Here is a 23,972-nt window from a genome sequence, read left to right as displayed (position 1 = left end):
TCCACTCCTCCACTACTGTAACAAGTTTCAGGGAAAACTATTGGGAGGTCAACATTTGGGCAGATTTTTTAGAAAACACTATAACACACAACCCACTGTGTATTCAACCATGTTAATACATATTAACATCCTCACTTGGATGCCCTAAGATGGAGGCATGTACTTAGAGTCTCTTCCTCCCCTGTATCTTAGGTCATACCCCCATCATCTGTATATGTATTGGTCTGATTGACCCTTATAGTCACCTGTGATTGCAGCTCCTGTTTCGTACTCAAGTACCAACCTGACAGGAAGAGTCAGGGATCAGGGTAGTGTGGCAAGTGTTTATTGATTTCCTCTAGGAGGAGATCCCAGCACGGCCTGGTTGATTACCTCAGAGACTCAGTATTGTGAATCGCCCCTGTGGGGTCATTTTTATACAACATGAAGTAGCCCTGTACCTGGGCTGGACTGATCTGGGTTGTAGCTTGAAGGACATGTTCTGCAAAGGTTTCAGCTAAGGAAGGTGCTTGCCCTGGATAGAACCTCTGGAACATCTGGATCAGTTGCCAGTGTGAACAGTAGCCCACATACTCCTTCAGATCTACTCTCCCAGGGCGTATCAGGGCAGGGTCCAGCCTAAGAGGAAAAGGAAAGTCACAAGCAACAGTCTCACTAGCACCCCAAAAAAGATGATCTCAACTTCCCAATTCTGAATGAATGAATGGAGTGGACTCTTGCCTCACTCCTCCTTACCTGTCAACGTGGTTGGTGGTCATGAACACAATGCGTGCCTCAGTGGAAGCCACGCCATCCAAGGCATTGAGCAGTCCACTGAAGGTAAGACGGCCTAGACCTTGGTACTTCACAGGGTCTTGAAAAGACAGAAGAGCATGGTCATAGTCTTGCTTAAAATTAGCACCTCCTCCATTTCCCACCACAGTCCCTCACTAGTGACTCATAGCCAACCTGTTAACCCTGTGGAATTCCACTTCCTCCCACTCCTCATACTCCTATACCCCACTACTCTCACTGAGAACCACCCCACTTCCCCAGCGCCCTTGCTTACTCTCTGCAGCCAAGTCTCGACTGAGAAAAGCAGCATCCACGTCCTCCAGGAGCACCAGACTCTGCTGTGGGGCCACGCTCAGTAGGTGGTTGAGTCTGTCATCAGAGAGGCTAGAGTCTGTGAGACTCAGCAGGCAGATACTATGTTCTAGTTCCCCGGCCAGGGCTGTGCTGTGGATAGTGGCATGAGGAGGTGGTAAGCAACCTGGGGACTCTTGGGTCCAAACTCTTTCCTCCTGTCTTGGGAGGTGTACCTCAGAGGCCTGACTTTCCCCTACTTCCACATATCACATGTTTATTCTGGTTCCTGGTCCCCAGATTCATTACTCTCTCCAGCCTCTTCTGCCCAGTTTTCCTACAAAGGCTGTTTTGCAGACTTGAGTGAAATTTTGACTACTCACATAAAACTGCTCTTTCCACAACCAGGGGGTCCATAAAGCAGGTAGCCACGTCTATAGGGAATACCTAGGGATACAGCCAACATAAATAAGACCTAAAGTGAATCATATACTCTGTTCCACGTGTCCATTTTGTTCCTAGACGTGCCCCTATTGGCCTGTTGACTTTGGTGTGGGGAAAAATCATAGGCAACTTTTTCCCTTTCATGGCTAGGAATTGGTCTAGAGGTTTATATCACTCCTGGCCAGAGACCAGCCTGTCTGCCTTAACAATATAGTTAGAAACAGCCTATCCCAGACCTAAGCTGCTGCTCACCTCTGTCAGTGTACCAATTGGGGTTATCAATGAATTCCCGGATGTCTCTGACAATTCGGTCAGCCAGACCCTGCTGAAGAACCACAGAACTGAGTGGCCGGCGGCGGCGTGGATAGCCAAAGGGGCGCCATTCAGAGCCCACAGCTGTGTACATCACCGTCTTTCCTTCCTCCTGCTGCAAGGCTAGCTCTCGAGCTGGAAATGGGGAGATAAGACAATGCCAATAATTTTCTCCACCATGACTGTTCTTCAGTTAGGTAGAACTATGCAATAAATGGCCTCCTGGCTCCTGTTCCCAAGGACTCACATCCTCTTATTCCTCCCCAAGCTGCCCTTCCTCTATTATCCAGTGTCCCCATCCTTGCAGTCCCCCTTATTAAAGCCTGCCTGTGCCATCCCACACCTTCCTCCAGGATGTTGAAGAAAACCTTCCGGTCAGTGCCCAAGGCTGTGAAGGTGACAGATTCCCAAGGAGTCCCTGTCTGCAAGTCTATCATCTGCATCTCTCGACTTCGTTCTACTCGGATCCATTTGCCCTGATACCTGAATAAGAATGGTCAAAATAGGGTGAGTGAAGGAGAACAATCAAATCCAGCTCTCTTTATCTTCTCTCAGAGCCTTCCCTGGTTCCATCTTACCAGATGAAGTGATTTCCAGGGCTGGGAACAAATTCAAACTTGGTGGAAATCCGGCCACTCTCATGCTGAAGGTACGAAGTCTCCACACTGAGGTGCTGAGTACGGGTACTATGGCGGGTAAGCCAGCTAAGCAACCAGGCATAGCTCCTGTCTCGAGCAGGGACTTCCAGTGTGATCATGTAATGGCGCCGGAATGCTACCAGGCCCAGTTGGGCACCCTTCCGGGCCAAGGCTAGAGCTGTGCCCACACCCACCAGGCCAAATCCAGCCCCAAAGTACGGATTGTCCTTCAGAGCCAGAACAAAGTCTGAAAGTGGCATCTTGAAAGGGAAACACAGAAGCTTATAGGCCCTGAGGCCCTACTGAAACCTAGGAGTAGAGATGGGACAAAGCATAAAATTATTTTAGACTCAGACTCCATTGTATGTCCCCAAACCTGCCCCACTTCCTTCTCCAGAAGAGGAAGGATAGGTCAGCATACTATGTGCTTCAATATCCTCCTTTTGCAGTATAGGGGTAGTGTTGGAATGCAAACCCTTTGCTCCATTTTGCCTTTCATCAGCCTGCTTATACCTTTTTCCCTGTCAGAGGACCACATCTGGCAATTCCATAAGCCCAAGAGAGCAATGTAACCTGACTCGTATCAGGATAATGGATGGGTAGAAGGTTTGTGGTCCATGGAAAAGCTTTTTTTAAAGGTGGGTGAGGGGACTAGATGGAATCAGCAGCAGTGGCTCTTCCACTGAACTGTCAGTGATCACATGTGTTACCATGCATGAATAATGTTCTTCAGATACCCTCTCTCTCCCTCACACACCCAATTCCTAATGTCCTGTTTAGACTTTAGACCTTTATTACCTCCCAAACTGTCCCTTCAAAACTAAAATTTTACTTCTGGAAGTGGCATTTTAATGGATCTTCAGCTCTTGCATCACCAAACAGCTACAGAGATCCAGATCATTCATCATAAGGATCAGCTTTAATTCTATCACTCTCCCTACTCCAGCACTTTCAACGGTTGGTTTCCAACAGATCTCAGAATTGGGTACAAACTCCTCAGTCTGGTACTCAAAACCCTTCACAACAGGCACCCACTTACCTTTCTTGGCTTAGCTACTATACTCCTGTTCCAACGAATAAGCAAAACACCTCCCACCTCTCTTCCTCCTTTCATTTTCCCCAAATGAAATCCTGCCCATCTGCTATTTCACCCATGGAGTCTTTCCTGAATTCAATCTCATAAGATTTGACTAGGTCTAACTGTAAATAATAAGATCACGAAGCCGGCAGTGGTGGCGCACACCTGTAAGTCCAGAGACTCGGCAGACTGATGAGGCATGAGGATTGCTAAGTTCAAGGCCAGTCTCAGCACCTATCGAGATCCTAAGCAACTTGGGAAGACCCTGTCTCAAAAAATATTAAAAGGGCTGGGGATGTAGCTCAGTACTAAAGCGCCCCTGGGTTCAATCTCTAGCGCTGGGGGAGGGGGGAGTCACGGGGAATAGGGAGCCAAATTGTTTTTAGCACTCTTCCAACACCCCACCTCACTCCACCCCTTCCACTTTGCCCTGTCTCGGGCACGCAGAACAGTGAACTGACAGCAGTGACCTCGGCTGAGGCTCAGAATGCGATCCAGAATTCCAAAACACCTATGCATGGGAGGCCACAAAGCTCTCCTCTTTTGCGGTCCAGACATGCAGAAACCCCCCGGACCCCCTCCACACCTAGGCACGAGCCTCCAGGAACGTGGTTTGGAGTTCTCGGTCACTCCGCCCCCTTACCGCCATGACTCTCTGGCCCTCCATCTCGATGGTTTCGCCTTGCCTTACTTTGGGGGAAGCGCTGTTCGGTCCCGCCCCCGAATTATTTAATCTACTTCCTGCCACGCCCACCAAGACAGTCCTTGCTACTCTGCCCCACAACTCTCGATGGTCCTCTTTCGACTTCGGGGATAGGGTAGGGAGAGAAGACGATGGAGGAAAAACCATAGAGTACCAAGAGCAAGATAGAGTGGTCACCATATGCCCGATTTTTTAGAGGCGGCTGGGCCGGGGGCGGTAGTACAAAAGGAGCTCTGGGAGGCCGCTCCAGCCGCTTTCGACCATAGAGATGCGGCTCCCGCCGGTGGTGGGTCTAGAGGTGAGTGAGCCGCTGCGGGGCGGGATCTGGGGGGAGTTTGGGTGGAGCGAGTTGGAGGCAAAAGTTTCTCGAGCCCCAGGATGAAAGTGGACCTGGGCAGTGGAGACCTGTGGGAGGAGGTGCTGAAGGGAGCACGCCGAAGAGCGGGGCCCCGGCGCATCTCAGCCGCCACTCGGCGCCTCGTTCGCGTCACCGCTCTGGACCCCACCCGGGTACCCGCTGCCTCTCCTCAGGACCACAGTCATGACGGTGTTGCAACCCAAGCCTTGCAGGTTACAAAATACCTTTCCCGTTCTCTGACTCTTGTGCGCCAGCTCCCGCTGTCAGCGTGGACAGTGTGGACGCTGTCATCACCTCCACTTTACAGATAGGAAAGCTGAGGCCCAGAGAAGCGTGGCGACTGCATCTGACCAAGACCACGCCTTGAGTCAGCCCAGAGGCAGGTGGGAGCCCATATGCTTAGGCCTGGGCTCCTTGTTTCCCCAAGCCTTTCCTCTCCCATAATTTGACCTTCCTTTTCCTCAGATCTGCCCGGAAGACAAATTTCTCTTTGCACCTATCTCACCCGCCTTGGCGCGGGTGAAGGTTCTCAGTCTACCGCCATGTACTCTTGACTCGCCCGAGGCGGAAGATTCCCCAGAGCAGAGATAACAGGCTGTAAACGGAGGCCGGTTTCCAAAGATATCCCTCTGACCTCGGAAGTGCACCTCCCTGCCACCTTTGTGATTTGCGTTTTGAGTTGAGAGAGTCTGGAGAAAAGGGAATGTCAGTTCTCATCTGCAGCCTGGCCTTTCTCAGTCTCTGACTCATTTTATGGATTGTCACTCTTATTAATTACAAAAATTATTCAGCTTAACCTAATTTTATTAGCGTGTAACAGGATATGCCATTTAATTGCCATTGGTTTCTCTGTTGTATTCCAGTTTGAGATCTTAATGAGTCTGACATTTCTTAATTTGTTACTTTATATATGGGGAACCACTGGTTTGCTACTTGGTACAAGATACTTGACTTTACTCTGATGTCCCTCCCTCACAATTGTTCTTCACTAGAATCCTCATATTTGTCTTACTTGCATAGTTTGTTGGTGAAGTGACATTGTTTGTGACATTGAAGTGATAGTCATTAAACTCAGAAAGTTTCACATCAAGAAAGGAAACTGATAAGTTAAACAATAGGGCAACATGACAGGGTTTCTGATAGGCACAGTGTACCATCAGGACCCCTGAAGACAGAGTTAAGAGTGTCAGGAAGCCTTCAGAGTGGAAATGACATTTGAGCAGGCTTCTTAAAGGACAGCAAGGCATTGGTTAGCTGGACTAGAGAGATTGAAAAAGCACATCAAGCTAAGAGTAAAAGGGTGTGCAGAAAAAAAGAGAATATGATGCATCTAGGGCATGGTGCATCATGAGGTTCGGATGTCTATTGAGGGCAGAGGTGGAAGCTGTGTCTGGAGAAATCATCAGGGGCCAGATTGTGATGGAAGGGCCCTATAACCTCACTGAGGAATGACAGCATTAAGAAGTAAAAGGGAAGCCACATGTGGTGTACACCTGTAATCCCAGCAGGACAGGAGGCTGAGGCAGGAGGATTTCAAGTTCAAAGCCAGCCTCAGCAACTTGGTGAGGCACTAAGCAACTCATCTAGACCCTGTCTCTAATAAAATACTTAAAAGGGCCAGGGATATGGCTCAGTGCTTAAGCACCATAGGCTCAATCCCCAGTAACAAAAAAAAAAAAAGTAAAAGGGAAAGGGACCTTTGAAATCCTTTTGCCCCACCCAATTTTGTTGCAGAGAAGAAAACTAAAACTTGGTTTAAGATTTGAGTCACTTAGTATAAAGAAACAAACTGTTATGTTTCATATGTTGACCAAAACTTGTTGACTTTCTCCTAATATTGGCCATATTATCATTTTTATACATTTTGTTCTGATCGTGCTGCCATGAAGGAAATGCCTAAGCTGGAGGGTACTGGGCTGTGTACACACACCAACTGGGAAAAATGTGGGAGCTCTAACCATATTTTGTTTTCCTTTTGGTTGGTTTGTCAGCATTTAAGAGGCCACAGCATACAAATCAATGGTGATGACAGACCCTGTGTTGGACTCACAGCCAGCCAACAGTACTGTGGAGATGGATGGACTGTGTCCTGAGCTTTTGCTGATCCCCCCACCTCTCTCTGACCGTGGAATTCTGGGACCTGTCCAGAGCACCTGTCCTGGGGACACTGCACCTTTGCCTGCTGACCCAGGCTGCCTGCTGGTAGAGGCCACAGCTAATGAAGAGGGCCCAGGGAACATGGAGATCATTGTGGAAACAGTAGCTGGAACCCTATCCCCAGAAGCTCCTGGAGAGACCCCAGGTACAAACAGTTGCTAGCAGGCTAGTGGGACAGGCAGCCTTGAGATTTGGTGTGTTCTATTTTTATCTTTCTGTGTGAATATGATTAGAGCACAAGACTGTATGCTATTTTTATACTTTGAGATGTTGTAATTTGGTTTGCAGTTGGAGTCTGTTGATGGAAGGCTGGCAAATTACTGCACAGCTTTGAACCAAGGTTTTGGCAAAGTCCATCCTACAAGGGATTCTTGTCTGCTAGGCAGTGATCCACAAGGGAAGACCTTTCTGACACCTCTACCCAATCCTGGCTTGTCCTTACTCTTAACAATCTTCACAGATTCTTTACCCATATTGACTCTATACCCAGGAACTGGGATTAGGCAAAAAGCCCAGCCTGTCTCCCACCCTGGAGTTGGCAGGGCTTTCCAAAGGTAACTGGCATTTCCCTGCCCTAACTTCCTGTGCATAATGTACTTCACTCATTCAAAGCATGTTAAGAGGAAGGGTTGAGCTAGCCATGGTGGTACACACCTATAATCTTAGCTACCCTGGAGGCTAAGGCAGGAGGATTGAAAGTTTGAAACCAGTGTGGGCAACTTGTTGAGACCCTATCTCAAAAATGAAAAGGGAGCTGAGGATTTAACTCAGTGGTAGAGAGCTTGCCTAGCATGCACAAGGCCTCAGGTTCAAGTCCCCAATACTACTACAAATATAACTACAATTGAGCATTTGTATTTATCCTAATAGAAAGATTCTCCTCTTTCCCACATCTACAACTTCCTATTTTTCTGAAATGTCCCTATTTTTTAACTCATCTGCCAGCTGTAGTTGTTACCACTTCCCTGGCAATGTAGTATAGTGACAAAGAATACTGGAAATGATTGGTTAATTTGACCATATAGTATTTAACTTCTGTGCAGTGAAACAACAACAACAAAACAAAACAAAAATGGATAATATATTTAAAAGAGTTGATATCTTTATAGTTCAAAGATTGGCACAATAAGAAAAAGTTTTCAAGAAAACGAAAAAGAGGACTGGGGCCCAGTGGTAGAGTGTTTGCCTAGCATGTGTGGGGCACTGGATTCAATTCCAAGCATTGCATATGAATAAATAAAATAAAGTCCATTGTCAACTAAAAAAATTTTTAAAAAAATAAATCTACATTCACTTTACTAAATAAGAAGTTAATATAGTCAACAACTGTATGAAGGATGCTTAATCTCACATAAGTAAATTCCATAGTTAAAAATAACCATATGAGCTTGGTCCAGTGGTGCATGCCTGTAATCTCAGAGTCTTGGAAGGCTGAGAAAGGAGAATCACAAGTTCAAGGCCATTCTCAGCAACTTAGCAAGACATTGGCAACTTAGCAAGACCCTGTCTCAAGCCATTTTTAAAGCAATGGATAGTGATTTTGTTTCTCAACTTTGCAAAAGTTAAACAATTTGTGTAATACCTAATGTTGGTGAGACTGTGAGTTACAAATTATGAAGAATATAAATTAGCATTTTTTTTGAAGGTTAGGTAGCTACATAGGAAGTTTTACAACATGAATACTCTACCCTGTAATTCTATTCTGTCTTACAGAAAAATACACATGCACACAGGGATGGGAATGTGTAGAGCAGCTTTATTTTTACTGGTTGGAAACATCTCATCTGCCATCAAGAAAGAATTTCATTTTGGTTTATCTGTGTTCTGAAATTCCATGAACAGGACAGAAATATGAAACAGATTTATTCATAGATAAAAATGTCTTTGTTATACAGCAAATGAAAAAAGAAAAAAAAATCAAATTGTAGGGTAATGACCAAAAACAGCCCTAGAAGAAGCTGGGTGTGGTGGCATACACCTGTACTCAGGAGGCTGAGACAAGAGGATTGCAAGTTCAAAGTCAGCCTCAGCAATTTAGCAAGGCCCTAAGCAACTTAGTGAGACCCTGTTTCAAAATAAAAAATAAAAAGAACTGGGGATGTGGCTCAGTGGTTAAGTGTCCCTGGGATCAAACCCTAGTACCAAAAAAGAGAGACCAGACTATGGGGGTGGTTATTTCTTTGTATACTTCTGCATCATTTAAATTGTTGCATTGAACTTTTTTAAAAACAATTAAAAGTAATAATAAGGAAAAAAGGACCCACAGGACAGGCCTGGGCTCAAGTCATGGCTCTACCACTAAGAAGTATGGTGGCGTTAGCTTTGCAGAATCCCAGGTCCTCCTTCTTATAGAGAGGTTAGAGGACCAAAAGATGGTGATATTAAGACCCTGTCCATTGCTTTAAAAATGGTAGCAATTATTGCAGACATGATTTGGCTCATCTCAGAAAGGATGGTCTCCATTTTGTAAATTCTTGGGCCTTTGAAAATCACAGAATTTGAAAGTGAGACTTTGTCATTTATTGCAGTTATATTGCAGATATCCTCTGTAGTTTGTCTTTGTTCTCTTTTGGAACTTTCTAATTTATTACACCTTAATGCTTCCTAGATTACATTGATGTTTGTTCATTCATTTAACACATTTATTAAGCACCATCTTGTGCCAGGTATTATGCTAGATACTAGGAATCTAAACACATGTACCAGATAAACAGATCCTGATCTATGGGGTTATAGTCCGCAGAGCTGGACTTGAAGTCCAACTGCACTCAGTGAATATGAATAGATTTGCCTACATTTCTACTAGTACTAACTCCTATGAGTCTTGTTCTCTCTGATTCTATGCCTTTCTCTGTCGGTCCTCTGCCTGCAGGTGTCCTGGTAAAGGTGGTGGAGGTGTACTTCTGTGAGCACTGTGAACAGAGCTTCGCAGAGCCCACTCTGCTGTCCCTGCATCAGTGCAGTGAGACCCACATACAGCCTGTGCAGGGCCTGTCTAGCCCCCCAGGCTCTGTAGAACTGCCCTCCAGCAACCTCACCCTCCATGGCGCTCTGCAGGGCCAAAGCCTGACAGATAGCCCCCTATCATGTCCTGTATGTAGACAGGAATTTGCCCAACCACAGGCCCTGAAGAACCACTTCAAGATTCACCGGGCCACTCCCGACACCTTCTCCTGCCCGGAGTCTGGCTGTGTGTTCTCTGCTGAAGATCGCAAAGGTCTGCAGCAGCACCTGAGGCAGACCCACAGAGCAGTTCCTGTGCCATGTTCTTTCCGGGGCTGCCCCCTACTCTTTGGGAGCCAGCAGGGCATGGAGCTGCACCGGCAGGCCCATTATCCTTTCCACTGCAGCCATTGCAGCTTCATGGGCTCCAACATCAAACTCTTCCGGCAGCATCAGCGGAGCCATGGAGCTGTGACACAGGGAGAACTTTCTGCTGTTCAGGGCCTTCCATCCCAGGAGCTGCCAGCAGGTATGAAGCCAGGGATCCTAGAATCTAGCCACAGTTGATCTCATAGAAGACACTTGTTTCCAGTGCCGTGAATGTGCTTGAGCACAAGGGTATCTAGATAATAAGTCAGGAGGATAGAATTACTGGATGGGATGGAAAAGCATCTAGAAACCTTGATCCAGTCAGAATATATGGAACAAAGAGGAGCACTGTGACCCTAAGTGAAGTTTGGCTTAGGCTACATGTGACTCAAAGTTACTTAAGCAACATTTTCTACTGACCTCAGAACTTAACTTTCTGAAGGGGACAGTAAAAGTGTCCACCAGTGACTGTAGCCACAAATGCCTGTAGACTCCCTTTAGAGCAAGTGAGATTGGGCAGGAGAAGCTGGGGTTATTTTTTAAAAGAACCTTTAAGGGGAATGGCACTTTATTAATTCCTACTCTTTTAGTCTCAAAAAACAATAACAATAATAACAGCAAAAAAAAAAAAAAAAGAGAGAGAAAGAGAAAAAGAACATGGGGAGAGTAGAGGAACAGGAGAGAGAGAATAGACCCAGAAGAGGACAGAATTATGATGAGACAACTTGGTTTGCTAAGATCCACGCAAGCTCTAGTGCCTAAAGGAAGACTGTTTTCCTGAGAACCAGTTATACTTTTTGTCTGAGTCAGCTATTAGGGGATAAAAGAGATAGATTTGAAGAGCAAGATGTGAACTTGACTCACTAAGTTGAATTTCTCAATAGAACAGTTGAGCTGTCAGGATACATTCACCGGCACTGAGCCATCCCAGCCTTTATCCCTGGGGACCTGAACCAAAGAAATCTCTACCTCTCAGCCCCTACCCTCACCCCAGTGACCTCAAAACTCTAACCTTCAAGGAATCTGAGGCTGCTGTTATCCAAGATTTGATTTAAAGTGAATTACTCCTGGTAGCTTAGCTTCTAGTCTTCATATCCCTGTCTTGAGTGGGAATATACTTAACAAATTAGAACCCCAAATTCCCTTCTGCTTAAGGGGAGGGGATGATTCTGCTAAGCAATAAATTGAAAAGTACAGCATTTAGTACTGTTATTGACTCCTGTGGACTTCATTAAATTTTGTGTCTCCAGCTCCTAAACTACCTCCAGGAGAGGGAGAACCTTCAGAGGAAGCAGATATAACTTTGCCTGGGCAGGTGTCAGCTGAGGAAGATGATGTTGAGGAAGAAGAAGAGAGTGGCACCCAGAAGGCCTCCCAGAAAGCTCTGGATAATGGCCAGGGGGCTAAGGAATTGGAAGGTAATGACATGAGTAAGCTTGAAGCTCTTGGTGGTAGAAAGATAGATAGTGGAGAAGCTGGCATTGAGGCTCCAGGGTTTGGGTTTCTAAACTTTGGTTCAGATCCATCTTTCTATTCTGCCTTGACTCAAAAGTCAACTGGAAAAATGATCAACAAGCCCAGATTCCAGTAACACGGGGTGTAGGCAAATAGAATTTGTTCACGGCTGGTTTTCCTCAAGCAAAAACTCTTTTGCAAGAAGGAGAGGATGATGTCATAACATAAAGATACCAGAGGTTACTGATTACCAGCAGCCCCTTTTGCCTACTATTGACCTCCTAGGATATATACAGTCTTTGCTTCACAGGTCTCCTGCTCAATAGACTATCTGAAACGCATCCCTTATGTAGCATATTTACTGTCAGGTGACTAGGAAAGATCTGACTATATTTATTACCCGCTCACTATTAATCTAGAGCCCAGTGAGCCAGTGTTCAGAAGTAAGAGTACTTTTTTCCTTCTGTTCATTCCCTTTGGGGCTCTTTTTCTTCTAACACACCCTGCTGACCCCTCTGCCTACTCCTACAGCAGGCAAGAACAAGAATGGTCCATCCAGGTTGTTCTTTTGAGCTGCTCTAAATAGAGGTTCAAGAACATTGGATGAGGGGCTGTGATTGTGGCTTGATGGTAGAGCACTTGCCTAGCAAGTATGAGGTATAGGGTTCCATCCTCAGCACCATATAAAAATAAAGGTATTGTGTCCATTTACAACAACAACAACAAAAAAGACATTGGTGACTGAGGGAAGCACTTGAAACAGTCTACTACAAGGCCTGAGAAGTCCTTGTGTTTTGGTTTCTCTTAATATTTTGAGTGTCTCCCTCTTCTTTGAGGCTACAGTGTTTGGGACCATATTGTTTGGGTTCTTGGAGAGGCCACACAAGGTTTGCATCTAGGCTATTGAAGAATATTGCTCTTACCTCTTTGCATTCCATCCTCCAGGGGATGTGGCTTCTAGCACTGAGTGCCTCTTCAAGACACACATGTGCCCAGAGTGCAAACGCTGCTTTAAGAAGCGGACCCATCTGGTAGAACACCTGCATCTCCACTTCCCAGACCCCAGCCTCCAGTGCCCCAACTGCCAGAAGTTCTTCACCAGCAAGAGCAAACTCAAGACCCATCTGCTGCGGGAGCTGGGTGAGAAGGCCCACCGCTGCCCACTGTGCCACTACAGTGCAGTGGAGAGGAATGCACTCAACCGCCACATGGCCAGCATGCATGAGGATATTTCTAACTTCTACTCAGACACCTATGCCTGTCCCGTCTGCCGTGAGGAATTCCGTCTCAGCCAGGCACTCAAGGAGCACCTCAAGAGCCACACGGCAGCAGCCGCAGCAGAGCCATTACCCCTGCCCTGTTTTCAGGAGGGCTGTAGCTATGCAGCCCCTGATCGCAAGGCCTTTGTAAAGCACCTGAAGGAGACCCATGGGGTGCGGGCTGTGGAGTGCCGCCATCACTCATGTCCCATGCTCTTTGCCACAGCTGAAGCCATGGAGGCCCACCACAAGAGCCACTATGCTTTCCACTGTCCCCACTGTGACTTTGCCTGTTCTAACAAGCACTTGTTCCGAAAACACAAGAAGCAAGGCCACCCTGGCAGCGAAGAACTGCGCTGTACCTTTTGCCCCTTTGCCACCTTCAACCCAGTGGCCTACCAGGACCACGTGGGCAAGATGCATGCTCATGAGAAAATCCACCAGTGCCCTGAGTGCAACTTTGCCACTGCCCACAAGAGGGTGCTCATCCGACACATGCTGCTGCATACTGGTGAGATAGCTTCCATCTGTCCTTATGATAATGTAATAATAATGATGGTGATGATAATGTCTAACTTGAGCTTTTACTGTGTACCAGACATCACACAAAGGGCCTTTACACACATTGTTTCACTTGACCTAGAATTCCTGAACACTGCTATAGTATCCCAAGTTTGCAAATGAGCCATACGTTGTGTGTCATTTTTAATAAAGTGGTCAGGCTAGGATGTGAATCTAGGCAGTTTGATTCCAGAGCCTGTGCTGTAATTGCTATACTGTTGTGCCTCAACCTTAGGCATGGGAGGATGACCACCCAGTCTAGAATAGAGAAACCCAGACCAGGACACATGCCTTCCTTTTCAGTTCAAGTTTGGGAATATTCTGTGAAAGACAGGAGGCAAGGTGACTAAACCATGCATATGCATGGGCTTCCATAGTTGGGGCATCCATGACACTGAAACAAGATCATCTCTAATTACCTGGAAGTTGTACTTGTTTCACCTCAGACTCTTCAGTTGTTTTGTTTGTTTGAGGTGGGTGAGGGATGGGTACCGGGGATTGAACTCAGGGGCACTCAATCACTGAGCCACATCCACAGCCCTATTTTATATTTTATTTAGAGATGGTCTCACTGAGTTGCTTAGCACCTCACTTTTGCTGAGGCTGGCTTTGAACTTGCTATCCTCCTGCCTCAGTCTCCCGAACTACTGGGATTACGGCGTGTGCCACCATACCTGACCAGACCCTTCAATTGGTTGCCAGCATTCCTGATGCTAGATAACAACAAAATCATGCTTCCTGCTATAGCATCATCCCTTTTGGATCTGTATAAAGATGAGCATATCAACAGGACGTTAAGAAACTTTCTACCATGTCAGGCATGGTGGCACACACCTAGCAACTGGAGAGGCTGAGGCAGGAGAATCACAAGTTTGAGGCCAACCTCAGCAACTTAATGAGACCCTGTCTCAAAAAACAAAAAGGGCTGGGGATGCAGGTCAGTGGTAGGAGACCCATGCCCTTTTTAGACAGTTTGAGGCACAAAGCCACTGTTGTTTCCATTGAATAGTTCATTTCTGTACATGATTTTGTTACAAAATTTCTTGTTTCTGAGACCTTTCCTAAAACTTAAGTCTGTATAGTATTATACAGTTTACAGAGTTCTTTCATGTGTACTATCCTATTTAATCCATAACAATCTTGTAAGCAAGACAGGTAAAGAGGAGAAAAGAGACAAACTATGGGAAGTTAAATTTAGATCTACAGCTAGTGTCAGAACCAGAACTAGCATGCCATGTGCTTGCCTTTCACCACAGGGAAGGCAGCTGGGTAAAACATGGCCCCCCAGCCGGGTCCCAACCAACTACTTGGACACCTCATCCTTGAATTCACTCTGAGCACCGCTGACAACTTTGGGATAACTCATTTAATATTCATATTAGCCAAAGGAGATCAGTATTTTTGTTGCCCCCTTTTTGGAGACAAGGAAACTGAGATATATGGTAGGAACTACCACTTAATAGCTCTGTGATTTCTCTATGCCTCAGTTTCCTCATCTGTAAAATGACAGTGATAATAGTACCTATCTCCTAGGCATGTTATGAAGATTCAGTGAGGAGACATTTTTATAAAGTGCCCAGAAATGTGCCTGACTATATAAACATTAATGCCCACAATTGGGCATTAATACTTATCATAATATTGGAATTCAGAGTCAGGGTTTTTGTTATTATTGTTGGTTTTTTGTTTTTGATACAGGGGAGTGAACCCAAGGTGCTCTACCTTTGAGCTTCATCCCAAGCCCTTATTTATTTTATTTTGAGACAGGGTCTCACCCAGTTGTTAAGACTGTCTTCCAACTTGTAATCCTTTTGCCTTAGCGTCCCAATTGCTGGGATTATAGGCATACTCCATAGCACCCAGCCAGTCAGCTCTTTTATTTATTTATTTTTTTATAATTTTTAAAAAAATTTTTTAGTTGTCGATGGACCTTTATTTTTATTTATTTATATATGGTGCTGAGAATTGAACCCATTGCCTTGCACATACTAGGCAAATGCTTTATCATTGAGCCACAACCCCAGCCCGAGAGTTCTTAACCAGTGTTGTTGCCTGATTTTTTTCTCTCTCTATTCCAGAAAACTGAAAGGAATTGGTCTAAATGGAGTAGTTGGTCATTAATGCCAATAAGTTGTATAAATCAAGAGTGGACTTTAGACCTAGTTTTGAAAAACTCAGTCTTTACTTTCTTCTTTTCATTTGTGTATGAGCCAGGGGAATAGTTGTCTGACAAGGCTGTGAAACAGCCTTGATTGCTGTGAAGTTTTCAATAACTCAAGTTGCATATGAAGTTTTTGCTCCTGCTTGGCATCAAGGCAAACTTCCTGGAGAAAATGGTCTGACCACACACTTGATCTGTGTCTGACATGTGTTCTTTCCCTTCTCATCTCTACTCCCCACGTAAGGTGAGAAACCGCACAAGTGTGAGCTGTGTGACTTCACCTGCCGAGACGTGAGTTACCTATCTAAGCACATGCTCACCCACTCCAACACCAAGGATTACATGTGCACTGAATGCGGTTATGTCACCAAGTGGAAGCACTACCTCAGCGTGCACATGCGAAAACATGCAGGGGACCTCAGGTATGAGCACACACATGCCTATATCCCTATCCCAAGAAACTTATGCCAAGTTAGTCTTCTCTTAGATCCAACTTCTGGCCCCATGACTTTTTCCATTCGCTGGAGAGTTTCCATCTAATGCCCTCTGCTCCCACCATCTCAACTCTATCACCTACAGGTGGCTAGCCCCTGTGCCTGTAGCCCAGTCTGCATGGTGAGCACTCTCTGGGCCCAAGGGAGGCAGCAGTCTAAACCTAGAAGAAAGCCTATAGACTAAGGTGTATTTGAGTTCTCATAGTCTGGTCCTGGAAGAGTAGATAGGATCTCTATTTATGGTGCTATCCTGGCTACTTCCAAATCCAGGCAGCTGGCTGGAGCTTTCATGCTTCCATAGGAGAATGAGTACTAGGCATAAAAACCTGTCCCAAAGAGTTAGATTCGTGTCAGCTCCTTAGTATCCACAGTAGATGGTGCTGACCCATATTACTGTCTTTTAGGAAGCAGTAGAGAGTAGGGATTACAACACCAGCCCTGAAGCTAAGCTATCTCTGCCTCACTTCCTTTGGAACCAACCTCAAGCAGGTTAACTTTTATGCCTTGACTACCTCATTTATAAAACAGAAATACATGTTTCTTTGGGTAGTAGAAAGGTGGGTTAAATTAGATGATGCATGCACAATATGGAGTTTAAAACATGGCCCATAGAAGGTATTTATTCAGTGACTATTAACACCTACCTCCTTATGATCACCCTCTCTTTCCTTCCTCATCAGATACCAGTGCAACCAGTGCTCTTACCGCTGCCATCGGGCTGATCAGCTGAGCAGCCATAAGCTCAGGCACCAGGGCAAGTCCCTGATGTGTGAGGTGTGTGCCTTTGCCTGCAAGCGAAAGTATGAGCTGCAGAAGCATATGGCTTCCCAGCATCATCCTGGCACACCAGCCCCACTCTACCCCTGCCGCTACTGCAACTACCAGAGCCGCCACAAGCAGGCCCTGCTGAGCCATGAGAACTGCAAGCACACTCGTCTCCGTGAGTTCCACTGTGCCCTCTGTGACTACCGCACCTTCAGCAACACCACACTCTTCTTCCACAAGCGCAAGGCCCATGGCTACGTGCCTGGGGACCACGTCTGGCAGCTCCGTGATACCAGTCAAGAGCCTGGAGCAAGACAGTCATTGACACCCCCACCAAACTCAGAGCCCTCAAGCCAGCTATCTGCCCAGCCTGAGGGATCAGGCCATGAGCCTGACATGGGCCCCAGTTTGGATCAGGCCCTGCCAGAAACAAGTGAGGTCAGCACTAGGAGACAGGATGGCAGTGAGGCTTCCCATGGGAATGACCTGGTTGGCAGCTCTAGTCCAGCAGATGTGGAGGAGGGTGGCTGCACACTACACTTAGAGGCCCTGGGAGTAGAACTGGAACCTGTGGCTCAGCCACCTCTTGAGGAGCTCACTGAAACAGCCCCTGTGGAGTTCAGGCCCCTGGATGCCTCAGTGCCCCTGGGACTGGAAGGACCTATGCTATCCAGCTTTGAAGGTGTTGGAACTCCTGGCTTGGGTGCTGAAGAAGAGCCCATTCTGGAAAAGCCAGTGTCTGAGTCCCCCAGAAATCCTTCATCATCAGAGGAGGCCTCTAATAGCTGGGCAGGAACCTTCAAAGCAACTGCACCTGCTGAGACAGCACCTTCGCCTCAGTTGCCAGAATCAGAGTCATTATTGAAGGCCCTACGGAAACAGGACAAAGAGCAAGCAGAGGCCCTAGTGCTGGAGGGGCGGGTGCAGATGGTAGTGATCCAGGCAGAGGGACGAGCCTTCCGCTGCCCACACTGCCCTTTTATCACTCGCCGGGAGAAGGCCCTGAACCTGCACTCCAGAACAGGGTGCCAGGCCCGCCGGGAGCCCCTGCTGTGCCCTGAGTGTGGGACTAGCTTTAAGCAACAACGTGGACTCAGCACCCACATGCTGAAAAAGTGCCCTGTTTTGCTCAGGAAGAACAAGGGATTGCCCAGAGCAGACACTCCCATCCCCCTGCATCCTAAGCTCCCAGGGATCCAGGCGTCAGACGATGCCAAAGGTGAGAAGCCCCCACCTGTACCATTAGAAGTAGAGCTGCTGCTTCCAAAAGATGCTCCTTCTGAAGTTGCCAGGGATCCAGAAATAGAGGAGCCTCTCACCACACCCTCCATTTCCCCAGTCCCTCCCACAGGAAACTCCTCACCCACAGAGACCACAGAGAAGTTCTACTTTGAGCAGGGCAAGTTTCACTGCAACTCATGCACGTTCCTTTGTTCTCGGCTGTCCTCTATCACCTCTCATGTGGCTGAAGGCTGCCGAGGGGGACGAGGCCGGGGAGGAAAGCGAGGTTCCCCCCAAACCCAGCCTTCTCTTTCCCCTCAGAACAATGAGAATTCTGCTCCCCTGAGTAATGGGAATACACAGTCCAGCCCTAGTAATGGGGATACAGCCCTGACTCAGAAGCAGAAGGGGGCCCTCTTCTCCTGCCCCACCTGTCCCTTTCGCTGCCAGCAGGAACGAGCCCTGAGGACTCATCAGACTAAAGGCTGCCCCCTGGGGTCTGGAGAGCTCCACTGTGGCCTCTGTCCATTCATTGCTCCTGCTGCTGCTGCCCTGAAGCTGCACCAGAAACGGAGACACCCTACTGCAATCCCAAGCCGTGGCTCCCGGCCCCCTCTGCAGTGTGGGGACTGTGGCTTCACCTGTAAACAGAACCGGTGCCTGCAACAGCATCGGCGGCTCAAGCATGAAGGGGTGAAGCCACATCAGTGCCCCTTCTGTGACTTTTCTACCACCAGACGGTACCGGTTAGAGGCTCACCAGTCCCGACACACAGGTGTTGGCCGTATCCCCTGCAGCTCCTGCCCCCAGACATTTGGTACCAACTCAAAACTGCGCCTGCACCGATTAAGGGTACATGACAAAACACCCACCCACTTCTGTCCACTCTGTGACTACAGTGGTTATCTGCGCCATGACATTACTCGCCATGTCAACAGCTGCCACCAGGGCACCCCAGCCTTTGCCTGCTCCCAGTGTGAGGCTCAGTTCAGCTCAGAGACAGCACTTAAGCAGCATGCTCTACGCAGACACCCTGAACCCATTCACCCTGCCCCTGGCTCTCCTGCAGAGGCCACTGAGGGGCCTCTAAACTGCTCCCACTGTGGGCTGCTGTGCCCCAGCCCTGCCAGCCTGCGGGGACACACCCGTAAACAGCACCCACGGCTGGAGTGTGGGGCCTGCCAGGAGGCCTTCCCGAGCCGGCCAGCCCTGGAAGAGCACCGGAGGCAGCAGCATTTCAGCCACCGCTGCCAGCTCTGTGACTTTGCTGCCCGGGAGCGTGTGGGTCTGGTGAAGCACTACCTAGAACAGCACGAAGAGAATTCAGCTGCACCAAAGGCTTCGGATGGGGATGCTGGTCAGCCCCCTCTGCGCTGCCCCTTTTGTGACTTTGCATGTCGACATCAGCTTGTGCTAGATCACCATGTGAAAGGGCATGGGGGCACTCGGCTCTACAAGTGTACTGACTGTGCTTATAGCACCAAGAACCGGCAGAAGATCACGTGGCACAGCCGCATTCACACTGGGGAAAAGCCTTACCGCTGTCACCTCTGCCCGTATGCCTGTGCTGACCCCTCTCGCCTCAAGGTAATACCATCTGGGGCTAATGGGCAGGAAATAGAAGGAATGTAGGCTCTGATTTCTTTAATCCTGACTCTTCTAAATATTAGCTGTGTAACTCTGGACAAGTTCTTTTTCTTTTTTAAGGCTCAGATCCCAATCTATAAAAAGGAGATAATATTTACCAACTTCATAGGGTCATATAGTAATACAATTCTTTAATACATGCTTGCCATGTGATAAAGACATAATAATTTATATGGGACAGCCAAGCATTTTGGTGTACGCCTGTAATCCCAGCAACCTGGGAGGCTGAGGCAGGAGGATCATAAGTTCAAGGCCAGCCTAGGCAATTTAGCAAGACCTTATCTCAAAATAAAAAAGACTGGAGATGTAGCTCAGTGGTAAAGTGCCCCTGGGTTCAATCCCTAATATCAAAGAAAAAAGAAAAAGAATATGAGCAGTTACTATAATGCCCAGTACCATGATTTTAATCCTTTAAAAATAAGAGATATGGAAACTTTTACTATTCCCCATCTTACAGATTAGTAGACTGAGAATTAGGAGTTAACTCACCCAGTGACTGTCAGTGTCAGAACTGAGATAGTCAGGGAAGACCTAGAGAGGCTGAATGGGTGAGGTTGGTAACAAAGTGACCATTCTGAGGGAAGCAGTTGGTAAGGGAAGTGTAGATGGGATGGGAGCAGGGAACAGGGTTATCCGCCAATAGTTTCTCTGCCTACTTGTCCCTCCTTCTACAGCCAGTGAGTACCAAGGGGAGTACATTTTCTGCTTTTTGCTCTTCCCTCTTCTAGTACCACATGCGGATACACAAGGAGGAACGGAAGTACCTGTGTCCTGAATGTGGCTATAAGTGCAAGTGGGTCAACCAGCTCAAGTACCACATGACCAAGCACACAGGTGAGTCTGTGGTTTGGGCTTAAAGGTTCCCCTGTTCGCTGTCAAATTTAACTTCACTGAGGTGGTGTATGTCCTTACCTAGATTCAGGGCCACCATTGATTTTCATACTGGGGGTACAGGTAGGCTGGGAATGTGTATACCAGACTGGTTCCCCAGCCCATTGAATACCTGTCAGAAATAGGAGAGGGTAAACCTGAAAACCTGGGCATATGTACTTTGCAAATTTATCAGGAATTGTGGTATAAAGTCACCTACCTCCCCCATAGAGAACCCCAACTCAAACTTGAGTGATTGAGAACAGGTCTACCTAATTGTATACAGATATGATGCAACTATCACAAATAAGGAGATAGGGGAGAGCGCCCTGTTCTGATTTGTCCTTTTCCATTTCCGGGTGTGGTTCTCTGAAGAGTTAATGATTGCCTTTGATTATTGCATATGGTTCCCCCATTTGTGGAGGAATTGATCAGATGTATTTCAAGACCCTCTGCTTCTATGAATGATGCTTATTTCATCTTTACCTCTTCCCTCTTAAACATTTTCTTTGAGTTTTTGAACAAGGAATTGTGTTTAAGTGGGTTTTCAAATTCTCTGAGCATCACATGACAAAAGAGGGCTGGGCTTTCCCATTTGATAACCTACCATATTTGAGTACTCATTACTATCAGATGGCTAGTTGGTTAGAGGTCCAGTTAGTTATCAGTGTCCATTGGGTACCTATGTATTCAGAGTGTGTTGAAAGAAGGTCAAAGAATTGTCAGACATGACTGGAACATTCCAAAGATAATGATCATTAGCTTGCCACGTGTGTCCTTTATATCCCAGTATATATCCACAGTGACTCTTATGGCCCACTGAGCCTTGTTCTGTCCCCTCTTCGATGGTGATTTATTTCCTGACTTTAGGACTGAAGCCATACCAGTGTCCCGAGTGTGAGTACTGCACCAACCGGGCTGATGCACTGCGTGTGCACCGGGAAACACGGCATCGAGAAGCACGGGCTTTCATGTGTGAGCAGTGTGGCAAGGCCTTCAAGACGCGCTTCCTGCTGCGCACCCACCTTCGCAAGCACAGTGAGGCCAAACCCTACGTGTGCAATGTGTGCCACCGTGCTTTCCGCTGGGCTGCTGGCCTGCGCCATCATGCCCTTACCCACACCGACCGCCACCCCTTCTTCTGCCGCCTTTGCAGCTACAAGGCCAAGCAGAAATTCCAGGTGGTCAAGCACGTGCGCAGGCACCATCCTGACCAGGCCGACCCAAACCAGGGTGTGGGCAAAGACCCCACCACCCCGACAGTGCACCTGTATGATGTAAAGCTGGAGGATCCCAGCCCTCCAGCTCCTGCGGCTCCTCCCACCGGACCTGAGGGCTGAGAGCCTACCCACCACTAAAACAGGAAGAGAGTGTGGTCAGAGATGTGCATACTGGGAACAGAGCTAGCCTGACGAGGTCAGGGCCTAAAGAAGGACTGCCTTTGTGGTGTCAGTGTGCCTGGAACCCCCTAACCCACCCAGGACTCTGGCCATAGTACTTTGAGAATGAACAGCTATGTAAGAGAGAGACATGGACCAAAACACTGATTTCTTCTTTGAAGTGCATAGTGTTTTTAACCTGTGAATTTCTAGTTTCTTAGAGTTCATGGCTATAAGATCTTTATCCACTCCGTCTTCTTTCCTTCTTACCATATCAAATCCTATTTTCTTTCAGCACCTTCAAAACAGATGTATCTAACTGCATGTGCTATTATACCTGATGCTCTATAAAGCATGTTAAAAAGAATGACTGCCATAGACTCATCCAAACCCCTGACTTGGCATTTCCAGGCTGTGATCTTGATCTGCCCTGTCCCCTCTTAAACCCCTGCTCCTCCTTTATCTCTTCCATGTTCACTCAGAGGTAGGTTCTGAAATAGATCCAAGTCTGCCTTCTCTCTGTCCTTAAGCTTGTCCTTATTCAACATAAATCCTTAGATTGGCCCATAACTGCCCTTATGAGTAAAAGCACAAAGGCTTTTTAAAAGGCAGATGATTAGGGAGGTAAATCTCTAATTCAGAATTCTCACAGTGTAATTCTGTAATGCCTCACTATGTATTTCATCTTCTGAACTGAGGCACTCTGGGAAAATTAAAGAAGATGTCATTAATAATTATGCTGGGACACAACAAACATAAACCAGGACTGTTTTGGGCAAACTTTCCAGGAAGGCCAGAATCACATAAACCTTTGTCTCCTTTTGCCCTGCCCCTCAGAAGTCTCTCTTTTGTGTCCTTCCTATATAGCATGTGCAGGAATGCTCCCTGGAAAATTTTTTTTTTTTTTTTTTTTTTTTGGTGGTTGTGCTGGGGATTGAGCCCAGGGCCTTGTGCATGTGAGGCAAACACTCTACCAAATGAGCTATATCCCCAGTCAAAAGCTTGATTTTCTACCTTTTCCCTGATCCATCTGACTCCCCAAATGTCCCCCCAACCCTTGTACCTCCCCTTGCCCAATAATGACCATACTGGAGCCAAATTAGAGAGAGAAGCTCTGTTTACACCAGTGGCACTGGGGAGGAGCAGCCCAGTGGGGACAGGGCTGTGCACTGTTCTCTGGAGAGTCATGGTACAGTCCTAGGGTCAGGTCTCCTTCCTCAGCCTTTGCCTGAGGAGCTTTGATTTATCCTTCCCTTGGCTCAGGGCTTTGAGGAAGTTAAAGGGATAATACTTCTGTAAGTCTCTTTGCTCCAGGCCCCTCTCTGGGTTTCTAGTGGCAATCTGCTTTCGTATCAGAGTTGACGGGAGAGATTAGTGGTAGATCTGAGTGTGGGGCAGCCTACAGCAAGAGGAAGGAGGGAACACCAGCACAGACTACACAAAAAGAAAGGGCAGGAGAGATACCAAAGACTTGTGAAAACAAAGGAAGAGAAAAAAGGTGAAAAGTCAGATTCTAGATTTGCTTGTTAGGAAGGGCAAGGTATTGTGCCTGGAAATGCACAATCTGAAGCTTTATACCATCTCCATTTGCTCTCTTTGGAGCATCCAGGTTGTTCTCACCATCTAAAGCCAGTGCACCACCCACACTGTGAAATACCCACCTCAGAAATCAGACTCAGACTCCTCTTCCTCTTCCCGAATGCAGATGTACACAAAGATGGAAGCTGGGTGGAGGCTTATGCCATCCTTAGAGAGCAAGTGTATGTGGCGGTAACCTGGAAAGGGGCAGGAGGACAACATTAGGAAGGCAGCCAGAGCCAGGGTATTGGCCAGAGATCCGAGGACTGTCTCACCTTGTTTCATGCAGGTCCATGGCAGGGTATATTGACCAATAAAGTCATTTCGGGATTTCCAGTCATAGTCCTTAACCACAAAACGCAGCACAGCAAGTTCAGGTACCAGAACCTGGAAACACAGTGTCTGACCCCAGTAGGGATTAAAACCTAAGGTGGGGGGTAGGAGGGAATAAAGAAATGCATTTTTTACTTTTTTTTTTTTTTTTTTTTTTTCTCTTCTTAGCAGTACTGGGGACT

General features: G+C 47.1%; 3 protein-coding genes across 12 annotated transcripts in view; 1 reads left to right on the top strand and 2 right to left on the bottom strand.

The window, feature by feature from the left end:
• Positions 1–315: 315 nt before the first annotated feature.
• On the bottom strand, positions 316–4,304 carry LOC124979008 (mitochondrial chaperone BCS1). 2 transcript variants are annotated; one of them, XM_047543063.1, is made up of 8 exons: positions 4,181–4,304; positions 2,400–2,768; positions 2,165–2,304; positions 1,762–1,956; positions 1,449–1,512; positions 1,049–1,218; positions 736–853; positions 316–618 (listed from the first exon to the last, which is right to left on the bottom strand). In XM_047543063.1, exons 2-8 carry the CDS (start codon positions 2,717–2,719, stop codon positions 369–371), a joined length of 1,257 nt encoding a protein of 418 aa, XP_047399019.1. In that variant the 5' UTR covers positions 2,720–2,768; positions 4,181–4,304; the 3' UTR covers positions 316–368. The 2 variants fall into 2 exon arrangements, with proteins under 2 accessions (XP_047399019.1, XP_047399018.1); XM_047543062.1 differs by having other exon boundaries at positions 4,124–4,260.
• A 27-nt stretch (positions 4,305–4,331) lies between these two features.
• On the top strand, positions 4,332–23,907 carry Znf142 (zinc finger protein 142). Of its 4 annotated transcripts, none has more exons than XM_047543052.1 (9): positions 4,332–4,538; positions 6,590–6,900; positions 9,628–10,227; positions 11,318–11,485; positions 12,468–13,292; positions 15,748–15,925; positions 16,678–19,570; positions 20,359–20,464; positions 21,371–23,907. In XM_047543052.1, the coding sequence occupies exons 2-9, from the start codon at positions 6,618–6,620 to the stop codon at positions 21,838–21,840; spliced, it is 5,523 nt and encodes a 1,840-aa protein (XP_047399008.1). In that variant the 5' UTR covers positions 4,332–4,538; positions 6,590–6,617; the 3' UTR covers positions 21,841–23,907. The 4 variants fall into 4 exon arrangements, with proteins under 4 accessions (XP_047399008.1, XP_047399010.1, XP_047399009.1 ...); XM_047543053.1 differs by lacking the exon at positions 4,332–4,538 and adding an exon at positions 4,700–4,810; XM_047543055.1 differs by lacking the exon at positions 4,332–4,538 and having other exon boundaries at positions 6,878–6,900; positions 10,149–10,227.
• Positions 8,492–23,972, bottom strand: part of Plcd4 (phospholipase C delta 4) — a 46,492-nt gene continuing 31,011 nt past the window's right edge. For 4 of the 6 annotated variants that reach the window (XM_047543060.1, XM_047543057.1, XM_047543059.1 and 1 more), the window contains 3 exons: positions 23,733–23,882; positions 23,541–23,654; positions 22,962–23,313 (listed from right to left, as the gene is read on the bottom strand). In XM_047543060.1, the coding sequence (XP_047399016.1) occupies positions 23,542–23,654; positions 23,733–23,882 (263 nt within the window). In that variant the 3' untranslated portion in view covers positions 22,962–23,313; position 23,541. Of the gene's footprint in view, positions 10,321–19,806; positions 19,972–20,542; positions 20,634–22,961; positions 23,314–23,540; positions 23,655–23,732; positions 23,883–23,972 lie in introns of those variants that run through there. The other 2 variants (XR_007107606.1, XM_047543061.1) reach the window with 2 other exon arrangements.

Source organism: Sciurus carolinensis, chromosome 3 (genome assembly GCF_902686445.1).
Source record: "Sciurus carolinensis chromosome 3, mSciCar1.2, whole genome shotgun sequence".
Taxonomy (NCBI): domain Eukaryota; kingdom Metazoa; phylum Chordata; class Mammalia; order Rodentia; family Sciuridae; genus Sciurus; species Sciurus carolinensis.
This window is presented reverse-complemented; position numbering and strand designations above follow the sequence as displayed.